This window comes from Bos indicus, chromosome 19 (genome assembly GCF_029378745.1).
Source record: "Bos indicus isolate NIAB-ARS_2022 breed Sahiwal x Tharparkar chromosome 19, NIAB-ARS_B.indTharparkar_mat_pri_1.0, whole genome shotgun sequence".
NCBI lineage: Eukaryota > Metazoa > Chordata > Mammalia > Artiodactyla > Bovidae > Bos > Bos indicus.
Genome location: NC_091778.1, coordinates 56,280,763 through 56,296,337, shown reverse-complemented (window position 1 = coordinate 56,296,337; position 15,575 = coordinate 56,280,763). Strand labels below are relative to the sequence as shown.

The window sequence follows — 15,575 nt, the reverse complement described above, 5'->3', positions numbered from 1 at the left end:
AAGATTTCCGGTCTGGCTGGTGGGACCAGGTACTCTGCCCAGCCCAGGGTAGGGCACTAATGCCACTAATCCTTTTGGAAAGCTCTTTCTGATCTCTGCTACTCACATCCTGTGCTGATCAGCTTTCCTTTCTGATGCCCTGTTTTGGAAACTCAGGCACCTTGGTCTCCCCAGCCCCTGAGCTCTGTCTCTGTGACTCAGGGAGGCTGTGGGCTTCCTCCTGCCTTCCCTCCCCTTCTGCCCCTCTTCCCGGTCTCCTTCCCCTGTCCTCCCTGCTCTGCTTCCGCCCTCCCCCTTTCCGAAGCCCCCGGCCTCTCAGTCAGCTGGGGCAGGTGTGGGCCTCGCCTCATTTGTTCCCTGTCTCTCTGAGATCACTGCCCTTTTGTCACCTGAGAATCTGTGTCTTCAAAACCGTTGTGCCGTATTTTTTTTTTTTTTTTTAGACTGGGGGTAAATTCAGTTCCTGTTATTCTATCTTACCTAGAAGTCTGTCCTGATTTTTATAATTTCCTTTGTTTCAACAGTTATTTCTTACTTTGTATATTCGTGCTTGCTTTCTTTATTTTATTAAATTCACTATTTGTCCATTTATTTTTTCAAAACTAAGTTTTTGATATGTTAACTCGGCCTTGGATTTTTTTGTTTGTTCATTGATCTTACAGGTGGAAGCCTCTTTGGCCTGCTGAGCAAGAATAATCGTTTTGGTAGGAATCCAGTTGTGCTGTTGGGCATCCTGGTGCATTTTATAGCTTTTTATTTAATATTCCTCAACATGCCTGGGGATGCCCCCATTGCTCCTGTTGAAGGCACTGACAGCAGCGCTTACATCAAACCCAGGTACAGTGGCGGCCCTTTTTCTAGTAAGTTAAGGAAGGGCAGGAGGTAAAGGATGGCTTGGAATTTAGAATGGAGCAGTTAGTCCTTTTCTGTAAGTCTGTTATAAGGTCATTTGTCATGTGTTAATGGAGCCAGAATGAGTTTGAATAGAAATCCATAGAGAATATCAAGTTATTTTTGTGATTGTTGGTTTTAACCTTTCTCCCCACTAAATCTTTTTCTTGATCTGTGAAGGATTGCATAAGTGTCTGATTTGAATTTTTTATCTCTGCCTTTTGAGCATTGAAATCTCTAGACGTTTTTGGACTTCAGGGAAGAGCAGTGAGGAATGAGGGGTGATCTGTCTGCTGGGTCGGCCGCCCAGCCCTTTCACAGTGGTTATGGGAGTTTTGCGGGTGTCATTTTACTGCACTCAACCCTCAGATTCATTTTCAGCGTAGGCATTTATGTCTGGACCCACAAGCCAAGGGCAGCCCCATCCCAGACACACTGTTTGCTTCCCTGATGGTTAATAGACTAGAGTTCGCTAGACTCTGAAGGTGACAGCATTTGAGTATAAGTTCTTTGTAAATTCCATGTTTATTCATTCTTGTTTCATACACTTGTTTAAACTGGAGAGTAAAATGTTTTTGTGGGTGAGTTGCTGTTACATTTTAAACAACTCTAACAAATATTATTATTAATGCTCACTCTCAATTTTATTTTAATCAGCAAAGAAATTGCCATCTTCTGCAGCTTCCTGTTGGGTCTTGGAGACAGCTGCTTCAATACTCAGCTGCTTAGTATTTTAGGTTTTCTCTATTCTGAAGACAGCGCCCCGGCTTTTGCCGTCTTTAAATTTGTGCAGGTAAATTCTTCTTTAAACTATGTTTAAAGGCGGGTCTTTTTGAAGTGCTGTAACTTCATTTTCTTAATGTTTCTTAAATAAAAGTCTAGGAGATCCTTTAAAAGGATTTCTGATCAGAATGAGGAGATAATAAGTACTGTGATCTTTTTTGTCCCATCACTTGTATAAGAGATTTTACATTCCGGCCTCTGCGGCTCAGACTTTTTTCAGTAGATACTAGAGTTCATGGTGTTCACAGGTAACAAGTGTGCTTCTCACTGTGCATGCACGTAATTTTATCACTCCAGTTTTTTGTTTTTGTTTTTTTTTTTAAACAAAATACTATTTTAAGTAGCAGACTGTAGCTTACTTGATTATTCCCAGCTCTCAGTGGGACTTGATGGTGCGTGTTTGTGAGCTAGTGACTAAGGAGGTGCCCTCTAGATGCAGAAAGAGCAGGGAGCAGTGACAAGAAGCCTTGGGTCCAAGCTGTGGGGTTCGTTGTGGAGTCGGCTGGGTCACGTGTGCATGTTTCATGATCTGTTTTGTCTTCTTTATTCTTAGTCCATTTGCGCAGCCGTGGCATTTTTCTACAGTAACTACCTTCTCCTTCATTGGCAACTCCTGGTCATGGTGATATTTGGGTTTTTTGGAACTGTCTCCTTCTTCACTGTGGAGTGGGAAGCTGCTGCCATTGTAGCCCGGGGCTCTGACTACCGAAGTATTTGAAGAAGGGTGCCAGTGAGAGGAGGCCGCCTCTTCAGACCCTCGGCTGAGCGGCAGGGCCGGGCAGAGGAGGCCGCTCTCATCTTCACCATACCTTGGAGGCTGTTAGGATGGAAACTCCGAGATCTAAGACTGCTAAATCTGCCAGAGTTGGTATTCAGGTTTACAAATATTGTTTAGAAACTAGTGAAATAAGGGAACTTGTCCTGTCAGTCATGATGTTCGAAGATGTTGTTTTTCAGTTCATCTGTCTCACGTTCCTTATGGTCATGTTGTAAATGTAAATGTTTTCTTCTGCCCCCCCGTTCTCGTTGAGAGATCATGCTTAGATCGAAACTACTAGGCCATATGTGTATGAAGACTCGTATGTCGTGTGAAGACTCCTAGGTGTGTGGCTGTGTGTTACTATGTAGTAACAGGGAGCATGTGCCACCCCATGTGTGTCTGGGAAAGACGTTTAAGTAAATCATGTAACACTGAAATGGAATCTTTGAAAAGATTTGCACATTTTTGATAATTTTCCTTGTAGTTCATAGCAAGAGGGGTACTAATCAAGTATTATGAAATGAGGTAAAAATTGTCTCAAGTTTTAAAAATAGGAATCTTACATTTGTAAATGAACAGAAACACGCTTAAGAAAAAAATACACATTTATTGATGGAGGCTTTTGCTAGTAATTTTTCTAGAGGATGCAGTGCATAAAAAACAAACAAACCCAGAACACGTGGTGAAGTCTAAGCTGTGGCGGCAGGCTGTTGTCACTAAGAAACACCGTTCCATACGCATGTCTGGGAATGGAGTCTAACTGTTTGGGGGAGATGTTTAGAATGGGAATGTTAACTTTAATCCATAAGAGCTTTAAACAGTTATTTTAATTGAGATAATTCAGAAATCATAAAATTCATCATTGTAAAGTATACAGTTTAGTGGCATTTCAGTACATGCACAAGATTATATAGCTATCACTACTATCTTTTCCAGAACGTTTTCATCACCCCGAAAGAACCCCCCGTGCCTACTGGTAGTCATTCGCCATTCTCTTGCCTGGCACCGGTGGTCAGTAATCCGTTTCCTGTCTCTGTGGATTTGCTTCTTCTGGATATTCCCTATCAATGGGAAAGCTCATTTTTAAAATTGAAAATTAACTGAACAAATCAAGAGTTTTATGGCAAAGTAGATTTAATCAAGAAGACAAACAATATTTTGCTTTCCATTATTTTTTAACACCTGCTTAGTAATTTTATGGAGTGTGAGTTTTAGACTTGATGGCAATTGCAGGGAATTGTGGTTAGCTGGAACCCTTAGAGAAATTGCATTTGTATGGAACACTGAACTCTTTTGCTCCAAGTTGTAAAATTGTGGTTTTCTTTCTTGAAGTTGAGATAAACTCAGTTGATAGTTGATTTTATATAAATTGTAAATGCTGTTTCAGAATTAATGCAAATGAATTTATTATCTCTTTAAGCACATTATTGTCTACTCAGATGTATTTGTTTTCTATCACTGTATGACAGATTACTCCAAAACTTAGCCATTTCCCTGGTGGTTCAGATAGTAAAGAATCTGTCTGTAGTGCAGGAGACCTGCGTTTGATCCCTGTGTCGGGAAGATCCCCTGGAGAAGGGAGTGGCTACCCACTCCAGTATTCTTACTTGGGAGAATTCCTGGACAGAGGAGCCTGGCAGGCTATAGTCCATGGGGTCACAAAGTCAGACGTGACTGAGCAACTAACAGTTTTTTTCACTAAGCACATTATAGTTTACCCAGATGTTTTTGTCTTCTATCTCCGAATGACATATTACCCCAAAACTCAACCACTTAAGACCTACGTATTCTCTCATAGTTTCTGCGGGTCCAAGTCTCGGTATGGCTGGACCAGGCCCTCCAGCCAGCCCAGGCTTTGTCACAAGGCTGCCGCCAAGGCGTGACCCGGAGGAGGACCTGCTTCTCAGCTTAGTCTCATCCTTGGCAGGAGTTGGTTCCTCACAGGCTGTTGGACTAAGAGTCTTAGTTTCTCACGGCTGTCCTCATCAAAGAAAGCAAGTGAGAAAAGCCAGAGGGAAGTGCCAGCAAGTCATAAGTCACCGTCTTTTATCACTTAATCTCGAAAGTGACATCTCATCACTTTTGCTGTATTCTCTCTACTAGATGCAAGTTACTAGTTCCCGGCCACACTCACGGAAGGGGGTGGGGGTTACACTAGGGAGTGACTAGAACCAGGATCCCCAGGACCGTCTCGCAAGGCTGCCTGTCTCACGTTCAGCTGGGAACTGGGCCCTGCATTCCCGTGTTCCTCACTCTGCCAGGCTCGGGCTCCCTTTGCTTATGATAGGTCTGTAGAATTAGGCTGCAGAGGTTCAGTAGCCTCTGTTAATACTACTGAGTGCATTCTCCCAGGGCAGCCGCAGCCTCTTATCACAACTGGTAGGATTCCTGGTAACTGCTTTCACAAGGGAAAAGAGAGTGAGGGGAATGTGTCAGGAACACGACTTCTGGGCTGCCTCCCTCCTGTTGTTATGTGTGATGTTCTTCACCTTAAGTTCTGTACTCACATTTTGTGTTTGGGTGGGTTTCGTTTTGTTTTTTTACTCAGTCTTTATGTGTATAAATAGTGTTGGCCTTGGTGGGCTCTTTATTTGACTGATAACAGCTCGTTTGAATTTGTATCATTATTTGAATTTGAAATGTGTTATGAAATAAAGAATTTAATTTTTACGCTTGTTTTATGTACTCTGTCAAATAATTTATGCTTCTGGGTAAGTAAGTCTTCACTTTGTCTCACATGGGTGTGTGTGTGTAAGTATGAGTGTGCTGTTCTTTTGCTGCAGATTTCTGTATATTGAAATTTGGCTTAGCCCTGGAGCAACTTAATTGAGTCACAACTGTTTTACTCTGTGTGAAGGCGTCCCCCACCTACCTCTTCTGCCCTATACCCGAAGGCTTGAATACCTTAAAACCTAGGCTTTGGCTGTTTACACTGAGGCTTGCTTTCCTCTGGGAGTTAAGTTCTCAAAATACAAAAAAAAGTTGCCAATTAAAAAAATAAAGTGAGGACATAAGAGAAACTGAATCCTTGGTAGGAATGTAAAATGGTGCTGCCTTTATGGAAAACAGTAACGTAGTTCCTAAAAAAGTCAAACTAGAATCACCGTCTGATCCACCAATTTCATGTTTGGGTATGTACCCCAAAGGATTGAAAACAGACTTGAGGAGGTATTTGTACAGTTATGTAGCAGCATTGTTCACAACGGCCAAAAGGTGAAAACAACCCATGTCCATCAGTAGATGAATGGATAAACAGAGTGTGACCTATACATACAACAGTATGCTGCCTGCTGCTGCAATAGGGGGCTTCCCTGGTGACTCAGCAGTAAAAGAACGGCGACAAAAGGAGAAGGGGGCAGCAGAGGATGAGAAGGTTAGATAGCATCACCAACTCAATGAACTTGAGCAAACTTGGGGAGATACGATCTGCTGGAGGAGGGCTTGGCAACCCACACCAGGATTCTTGCCTGGGAAATCCCATGAACAGAAGAGCCTGGCGGGCTACAGTCCATAGGCTTGCAAAGAGCTGTCTGTACATGACTGAAGCTACAGCACGCACGCATTGGGAGATAGTGGGGGGAGCCAGGCGGCGGCAGTCCATGGGGTTGCAAAGACTCGAACATGACTTAGTGACTGAACAAGAACTGTAACAGGAGCAGAGCCGGTGCCCCAGAGGGTGGGGTCAGGGGTCCTGTTCAGTCAGCTTCGCCAGGGTCTCTGGGCCTTCCAGGCCCTCTGGTCTCAGGCTGGGCAAGTGTTCTGGGGGCCCAGGGAAAGGCTGAGGGCTGGGTCTCAAGAGCTCCAAGGCCCTTCTCATGGCCGCTTGCAGGCCAGGCCCAGGCCTTGAAGCAGCAGCGAAATCTTCCCCTCTCACCATCTCCTAATGGCAGCAGCTAGCTGTCTCCACGGGTCACAGTCCAAGGAGGCCCCAGCAACTGGAATATGTGGACACGGTCATTAAGGTAAGAGCTTCATGGAATTCCCTGCGGGGCCAGTGGTTAGGACTCAGCACATTCACTGTCGTGGCCCAGGTTCAATCCGTGGTTAGGGAACTAAATTGCTGTAAGCCTCAAGGTGTGGCAAAAAAAAAAAAAAAACACTAAAATTGTGCGGCCCTGCATGATATGTTTCAGGCGACCCCAGGACTACTTGTAAATTGGGAGATTTGCTAGCAGGAATCAGGGGTACTCTCAGGGTTTATTACAGTGACCTCGTAAGCCAGGTCATCAGGGACAAAGACCCTGTGGGGAGTCTAGAAGAATCCAGGTACAAGCTTTCTTAGGCTTTCTCTCTCCCTTCCCTGAAGGTCACCCAGAGCTTCCTCTTGCCCCTTTGCCCCTGCATCAAAGATGTAGCAGTATGTGCGATGTTTCTGACCAGGAAAGCCTGCTAGAGACGCACCCAAGGGTTTTACACGGGCTGGTTGCAGGCAGCCTCTGCCTGGCATTTGCCAGGATTTTAGACTTGAGGAGAGAAAGCAGGTGTTTGTTTAGCATAAACCACATTGTTCGGGACTTCCCGGGTGGCGCCGTAATAAAGACTCCATCTGTGATGCGGGAGACTTAGGTGGAATCTCTGGGTTGGGGAGATCTCCTGGAGGAAGAAATGGCAGCCCATTCCAGTATTCTTGCCTGGAGAATTCTGTTGACAGACGAACCTGGTGGTAGTCCATGGGGTTGCAAAGAGTCGGACACAACTGAGCGACTAACACTTTTCACATGTATAATTGAATAACTTTGCTATACAACAGAAACTCACGCAACATTGTAAATCAGCTATATTTCAAAAACATTTTTTTGATTAAAAAAGTTAATTAGGGACTTCCTTGGCGGTCCAGTGGTTAGGAATCCGTGCTCCCACTGCAGATAGCACAGGTTCCATCCCTGGTTGGGGAACTAAGACCCCTCAGGCTGCAAGGTGCAGCCAAAAAAAAAGTTAATGTCTAATTACATAATTAGCCAAGATGTCTCATTAACATAAATACTTGGGCTTGTTTCATTGGTACTTTTGGTTTGGTTTTCAGCAAGTAAAACATGGTTAAACAACTCCTTACAACTCAACTCATACTACTTAAGAAAAAAATTGTATTTTCTAGAAGATAAGGACACATAGTCCATGAAAATGGTCTGACTCTTGAAATTTTGTGTGATTCTTTTGGCTTGTTTCTTTATAAACTTTTTATTTTATTCAATTGTAAAAAGGTAGATTTCTCCCCCAGCCCCACTCCCATTGCTTTTGGAATCTTAGTTCCCTGACCAGGGATTGAACCTGGGCCCCAGTAGTGAAAGCCCTGAGTCCTAATCACTGAACCACCAGGGAATTCCTGACTTTATGTTATTTTCATTTTCAGTTTTTGTTCTTTTAAAGCAGACTTCATTTTTTTGAGCAATTTTGAATTCACAGCAACATGAAGGGAAAGGTTCAGAGATTTTTCTTATCAACGTGCCCCACCAAAGTGGTACATTTATTGCAATTAATGATCCTATATTGACACCTTGTCATCATCCAGAGTCCTTAGCTTCGGGACCTCCCTGGTGGTCCAGTGGCTAAGACTTCAGGCTCCCCATGCAGGGGGCCCAGTTCCATCTCTGGTCAGGGAACTAGATCCCGCATGCGCCACTAAGACCTGGCACAGTGAAAAAATAAATATTTTTTTAAAGTCCTTAGTTTACATTAGGATTCACTTCAGTGTTGTACGTTCTGTGAGTTTAGACAAATGTATAATGACTAGTATCCCCCGTTATAGTATCCATCATATAGTGTAGTTTGACCGCCCTAAAATTCCTGAGTTCTTCCTGTTCTTCCCTCCCTCCCCCAGAAACCACTGACTTTTTTTTTTTTTTACTGTGTCTATAGTTTTGCCTTTTCCAGAATGTCATATAGTTGGAATCATACAGTATGTAACCTTTTCCAGATTGGCATCTTACATTTAGTAATACGTATTAAGTTTCCAACATGTCTTTTCATGGCTTGATAGCTCATTTCTTCTTAGCACTGAATACTATTCCATTGTCTGGATTGTTAAAAAACAAGACATCAAGCCCAAATAGAGTGGCTTATGGTAAGTTCCACGTCCCCAAACGGAGACTTAATTTCAGTTTCAGCTCTCCCAGAAATGGAATCTTAAACGAGTCAATCAGGAATTGCCTGACCAATACTAGTTAGGTAATCTGCCTGATATTGACCCCTGCCACCCGCTAAAGAAAAATAAGCTGTCAATAACCGATTTGCTTTTTGGCCTAGTATAACTTCCTTGTTCCTACTTCCTCTTTCTCTCTCTCTTTTTTTTTTGGCTGCGTTGTGCAGCTTGTGGGATCTTAGTTCCCTGACCAGGATCGAACCCGTGCCCTGTGCAGTGAAAATGTGGCATTCTAACCACTGGACCGCCAGGGAATGCCCAAGTCCTTCATTTTGTAAAGCTCCTCAGACCTCCTTTCTATCTGCTAGATTTGCATGCTGCCTGTTTCAAACCGGTGTTTGCTCAAACACTTAAAAATGTTTACATGCTTTGGTTTACCTTTTAACAGGATGTACACAGTTTATTCACTTACCAACTGAAGGACATCTTGGTTGCTTCAGGTTTTGACAAGAATAAAGCTACTCCAACCATGTGTGTGCAGGGTTTTGTGTGGACATACGTTTCAACTGTCTTGGACAAGCACCAGAAGAGCACAATTGCAGCATTGTATTACGGTAAAGAGGACGCTTAGTTTTGCAAGAAACTACCAAACCATCTTCCAAAGCAGTCGTACCGTTTGCCTTCGTCCCAGCAATGAATGAGAGGCTCCTCTTGCTCTGAATCCTCGCCAGCATTTGCTGCTGTCAGTGTTCCAGATTCTGGTCGCTTTCATAGGTGTGCAGTGGGATCTCACTGTTTTCAGTTGGGTCAACAAAAATGGCTTCCCTTGGTGCTCAGATAGTAAAGAATCTATCTGCAATGCAGGAGACCCCAGTCAGGAAGATCCCCTGGAGAAGGAGACAGCAACCCACTGTAGTATTCTTGCCTGGAGAATGCCATGAACAGAGGAACCTGCTGGGCTACAGTCCATGGGGTTGCAAAGAGTCAGATACAACTGCAAAGAGTCAGACACAAACTTTCACTTCTTCACTTTCAACAAAAATCAGTCCATAAGAAAGAAAATGGAAATGTTTATTCAAGCCAAATTTGAGGATTTTATAAAACCCGAGAGAGCATCTCAGAAAGCTCTGAGAATAGTTCTGCCCATTAGAAGTCAAGACACAGGTATATGAGTTCTTTTTTTTTTTCCAGACACAAAGGGCTGTAGTTCAAATGATGTATTAATGACAGCCTACACAATCCAGATCTGAGCATCATCAGATCATGGTGGCTTCCTGTGGCATTTTATAAGATAGAGAAGGAATGTTGTCTTCTAAGGAATTGCCTTGTTGATGCTAGGAGAGTGCTGCTCTTTTGAATTGAGCAAGTACTCCTGCTGCTGGGGGAGGCTTGGTTGATGCCCAATGCAGATGCACAATGCACAGGAGGGGGGAGAGAGGAGGTTCAAGGGCAGAGGAAATTTTTCATGTTTAAATTTTCCTGGTTCTGCCATAAAATATGAATTTTACTTTGCAGTTGCTTTTCCTTGATGACATAAAATGTGGAACATCTTTTTAGGTGCCTGTTTGCCACTTGTATATCTTCACTGGTGAGACGTCTGTTAAATTCCTGTTCTTTTTATATTTTGGATAGTAGTCCTTTATCAGATGTTGAGCTGCATGGTATATGGGATCTTAGTTACCTGACCAGGGATCAAACCTGTGGCCCCCTGCGTAGGAAGTGCAGAGTTTTATCCACTGGACTACCAGGGAAGTCCCTATCAGGTATATCTTTATATTTTCTCCCCGCTCATGGCTTATCTTCTCACTCTCTTGAGAGTTATTTCTTTTTGTTGGTCCACAATACACTAAATTTTAATTACTGGGAAGCACATTTTTGTTGATCTGGTAAGTCAAGAACCTATGTTTCACAGTGGCTTTCAAACTGAGATTGTTTTCAACTTTGTGCACAAATGGTCTGAAGATGCCATCACCTCTTCCCTGGTGCATTTGGTTGTGACTGGTTGGTTTCCTGAACTGCTATTAAATCTAGAAGGTTTGATGTATTTATCGTGAGTAGTTTTGCCCTAACTCTGTGTGAGCTGAGATGGATAATTTTAAGGAAAAACTGACTGCTGTTTTATAGACATCAGATCCACAAGAGGCTCATTTAGGTATTTCTTTCTAACTTCAATTCATTGGTCCTCCTTTCTTATTTTCTTCCCTAAATGTTGTCAAATATATCCCAATTCTTCAGTCTTCTTTGTTTATATTCTAAGTCTGTTTGACTTTTTAAAAAAAATGATTTTATTCTATTTCACATTTTAAAAAGGATCTTTGGGGATAATTGTCACATGAACTGAAAAGCAGTCTTTGGATGAGTCATCCCACAGACCCCGGGAGGGAAGAAGCAGATTTGTTTTTTCTCTACTTATTTTGTGTGGTTACCACTATTTGAACAAAAGAGGAGGTAGCAAATGTTTTCAGTTCACGTGCTGGGGAAGGAGATTATTGGTTAGATGGTGCTTTCAGAGGGAGCTGTGCCGGGGGTCTGGGTTTGATCTCGGCAAGGCAGCAAGACAAAAACTGTAAATGCAGGTACAAAGTTCATTACTAGAGATATAGCACAACAACATGCGGGAGAGCACACAGAAAAAGAGTTTGTTTAGTTAAGATAGAAGCAATGTAGAGATGGACACCCAGAGAGAAGGTGTGGGTGTCCCGCTTAGGGAGGAGGAGCACAGAAAAGTACCAGGCAAGTCATTTTTATAGGGCAGTTCTTCCAGGCCTTTGTTTACCTTTAGCCAATTATCTGGTTTATTTTTCCACACCTGACCTACCCTGGGGCCCATCCCTGGGTGCGCACACACCTATCAGCCAAGATGGTACCCTAAGTGAAGGCTGCTGGGAGGAGCAAGACTCATTATGGCCTGGCGTTATGTCCTGACTTTTGACCCACAAGGAGCCTTTCTGCACATGTGTAGTGTCTCCCTTCTTCCAAAAAGGGGGGAAGTGGAGATCCCTTAATCTTTTACTCAAACAGGGTTTTGCCCCCTCTTTGTCCTTACCACGGCCATTGTCACAAAAGGTGTGCAGGGTCTGGCTACTCACCGCTCAAAAGCCAATAAACAGGCCAGGCTGGTGGAAAGGAAAGTTAGCTTTATTTCAGACCCCGGCAACTGCAAGGGGCGGGGGCGTAGGGGGCAGCGGGGGGGCTGTAGGTGGACGTGTGTCCAAAGGCCAACTCCTCCTCACTGGCAACGAGTGGGGCAAGAGCGTGTCTGGACAGAAGGAGGGGTTACGTGTAGAAACAGCACAGTCAGCTCTGACAGTCACCTTCAAATTGGTCATCGGTGCTCTGACCAGAGTCATCTTGATTGTTTTAGGTACAGTTAATCTTCAGTTCCAGGGTCAGTTTGTTTTCCGTTACTTTGAGGCCAATTCTTGGAATTGTGGCAGTTGTATGTCACGGCTATAGCCTGGTCATCATATAGTTAACTTCTTCCGCCTGGTGAGGGTTTCACTATGAGACAGCTCGCAGGATATGGTTCAGAATAGTATCTATAACCCTTGAGAAGGCACTAAATCCCCTTGACGATGCATAATGACCACATTATTATTATTTGGTTTCCTTTGTTTCTGCACTTCTCAGTTCTCTGATTAAACTTATTCTTTGACTAAAGTTGTCCACAGACAAAAGGCAGACAAGAGACCTGTGGGGGTGGGGTGGGGGGTCAGGCACTGCACGGTCCCGCTCTGTTTCACTATTATCTTGACTGTTGCCACGACTATTACCTTAAGGTATTTACAAGCGACAAAGACTGGCTATCTACCCTGCTTCTGTTGTTATCTCCATTTCGGAGGGCAAAGGGAGGCTGATTGTGAATGCCTTAATGGGGGCCTATCTATCTCTTGTCCCAGGAAATGCAAACAGTTGTTAAGTATCCAGCCTGAAGCCCACGTCTTTGTGCCCCAAGAAAGAGAAACAGGAGGCCAGTTGTAAGTGTCTAACCTGGAGCCCACCGCTCTCCTGCCTCATACTGGGTCTCCTCCTGCAGGAACACCTGTAGCTACGCCTTGGGTGCCTGCTTCTGTGGGGAAATGCCTTGTTTTGTGTCCGAAACTTAAGACTGCAGGTCATCCCTGTGGCAGCAGCAAACTTCTGTTACCCGAAAACCAGGTTTATCTCTTGGTTGTTGAGCCAAAAGACACAAGCAAGCCAAACAGTAGGAGAAGGAAGGATTTATTGTTTGCAACAAGTAAGGAGAACACCAGGGATATTTCCTGAAGCTGTTTTTCTCTGAACAGCAAAATCTGCGAACCTTTCAGCTAAGGGTGCGTGCTATTCATGAAGGGGCTGGAGAATTCAGCCTAGAATTGGGGCAAAAGTCAACAGAGTCCAAGCTTTAGCTGATTGAAGTCACGAGGATCAGAAAAAGGTCAACATCATCATTGCTTAGATTCCTATCAGTCTGGGATCTGATCATATAGTTACCTTCCTCCGCCTGACCGGGGGCCTTAGGTCTTGCAGGATTCAAAGACGCATGTCAGATGGTGATGTATATCCCTTGAGGAGGAACTGGGACTCTGTTTTATGCTGAGCTATTGTTTCCTGACTGCTTTTCCTTTGTCCGTGCATTTCCTCGCTTCCCTAATTAGTAATTTCTTGAATTTGCTCTTTGGAATTCGAGGAGGCCCAGGAGACTAAAGCCTTTTTCTATAAACAAGAAAGGCCTTTGTACCCAGAAGGCCTCATCGGGTCCTGCTCCACTTCCCTTTCACTTAGTGACTGAAAAAAAAAAAAAAAGCACAACCTAAATTTTATTTTTCGTACAACCTAAAAATTGAGAATCATGTTTTATTTGGTGGACAAACCTAGTCAGTGTATTAAAAGGCAGCGATATCCGAAGATTTTAGAACTCTGCCAGGAATCCAGGGCAAAGGCCAGATAGATATATTTTTTATTATACCACAGTAATGCATCGTATTAATAGGATAAAGAACAAAGCTACATGACCATTCACATTGCAGAAAAAGCCCTTGACAAAACCCAACACCATTCATACTTAAAAACAAACAAAAAATAAACACCTCTCATTAAGGTAAGAATAGAGAACTTCGGTATAAATGGAGCATTTATGCACAAGCCCATAGCTAATACATTTGGTGTGAAAAAATGAATGTTCTTTTCCTCAGATCAGGAGAAAAAGAGAGGCAAAAATGTAGGGCTTCCCTGGTGACACAGTGGATAAGAATCCGCCTGCCAATGAAGGGGACACGGGTCGGATCCCTGACCCAAGAAGATCCCACATGCCTTGGAGCAACTAAGCCCTTGCAGCACAAGGACGGAGCTGCGTGCGGCGACAAGAGAGGCCACCACGATGAGAAGCCCACTCGCCACAACCGGAGAAAGCCCGAGACAAGCAATAAAGACCTAGCAAAGTCATAAATAAACGAATAAACAAAAAGGCGAAGAATACACTTCTGCAGTAAGACCAAAAAAAAAGTCATCTAGATTGATGAAAAACGAAACTGTCAATCAGTGATGAGTTACTCTTGACTGTAAATACACACACACAAACCTACTAGAACTAATGCGTTACGCAGAGCCCAAGACACAAGCTCAACACCCAGAAATCGATTGTTTCTATATACTAACACTGCTGCTGCTAAGTCGCTTCAGTCGTGTCTGACTCTGTGTGACCCCATAGACGGCAGCCCACAAGGCTCCACCGTCCCTGGGATTCTCCAGGCAAGAACACTGGAGTGGGTTGCCATTTCCTTCTCCAATGCATGAAAGTGAAAAGTGAAAGTGAAGTCGCTCAGTCGTGTCCGACTCTTCGAAACCCCATGGACTGCAGCCTACCAGGCTCCTCCGTCCGTGGGATTTTCCAGGCAAGAGTACTGGAGTGGGGTGCCATTGCCTTCTCCATACTAATACTGAGCAATCTGCAAATAAAATTAATGCATTTCTCATCACAATAGGAATAAAATACTTAGTAATAAATTTAACCCCCAAATGCAATTTTTGTTTTCTGGAAACCACAAAGCGTTGCGGAGAAAAATTAAGGCTGTAAGTAACTGGAGCAAAGTTCCACAGTCATGGATTGGAAGACTCGATATTTTTAAGATGGCAGTTCTCACCTCATTGATGATAAATTCAATGCAATCTCTATCAAAATCCCAGCTAGATTTGTGTGTGTGTGTGTGTGTGTGTGTGTGTGTGTGAATCGACAAGTTGACTTTAAAATTTATAGAGAAATGCAAAGGACCTGGAATTGGCAAAACAGATTTTTGGAAAAGAAAAAGCTGGGACTTCCCCTGGTGGTCCACTCAGAAAAACTGCAGTTAGGGTTCAGGCCAGCTCAGCCAAGTTCAGGTGTGGGCCGCATGCTCTCCCTTGAATTCTGTGTGGGTCCGGGGCTGGAGCCACTTCTGTTGTCTGTGCTTTTTTGTTTTGGCCGTGCCTAGTTGCTCAGTCGCTCAGTCGTGTCCGACTCTGCGACCCCATGGACTGCAGCACGCCAGGCTGCCCTGTCCTTCGCCATCTCCTGGGGTTTGCTCAAACTCATATCCAACGAGTCGGTGATGCCATCCAACCATCTCATCCTCTGTCGTCCCCTTCTCCTCCTCCCTTCAATCTTTCCCAGCATCAGGGTCTTTTCCAATGAGCTAGCTCTTTTTCATCAGGTGTCCAAAGTGTTGGAACTTCAGCATCACTCCTTCCAATGAATATTCAGGGTTGATTTCCTTTAGGATGCACTGGTTGGATCTCCTTGCAGTCCAAGGGACTCTCAAGAGTCTTCTCCAGCACCACAGTTCAAAAGCATCAGTTCTTCGGTGGGATCTTATTTCCTGACCAGGGATTGAACCATGTCCCTTGCATTGGAAGCATGGAGTCTTAACCACAGGACTGCCAAGGAATTTCCATTTCTATGCCTCTGGGTGAAAATTATTATCCTCCTGCAGCCTTACCTCTAGAATAAGAATTCACATTTATGTGACCTAATTTTGCAGAGCTCTTTCAAGGACTTCTCTTTTTTAAATGTATTTATTTGCTTGAAAAAGTTTAAATTAATGTATA

The 15,575-nt window shown here is 43.8% G+C and overlaps 1 protein-coding gene across 3 annotated transcripts in view; it reads left to right on the top strand.

The window, feature by feature from the left end:
• Positions 1-5,104, top strand: part of MFSD11 (major facilitator superfamily domain containing 11) — a 28,398-nt gene extending 23,294 nt beyond the window's left edge. For all 3 annotated transcript variants that reach the window (XM_070774014.1, XM_019980852.2, XM_070774013.1), the window contains 3 exons: positions 663-837; positions 1,549-1,684; positions 2,228-5,104. In XM_070774014.1, the coding sequence (XP_070630115.1) occupies positions 663-837; positions 1,549-1,684; positions 2,228-2,392 (476 nt within the window). In that variant the 3' untranslated portion in view covers positions 2,393-5,104. The remainder of the gene's footprint in view (positions 1-662; positions 838-1,548; positions 1,685-2,227) is intronic.
• The last annotated feature ends 10,471 nt before the right edge of the window (positions 5,105-15,575 follow it).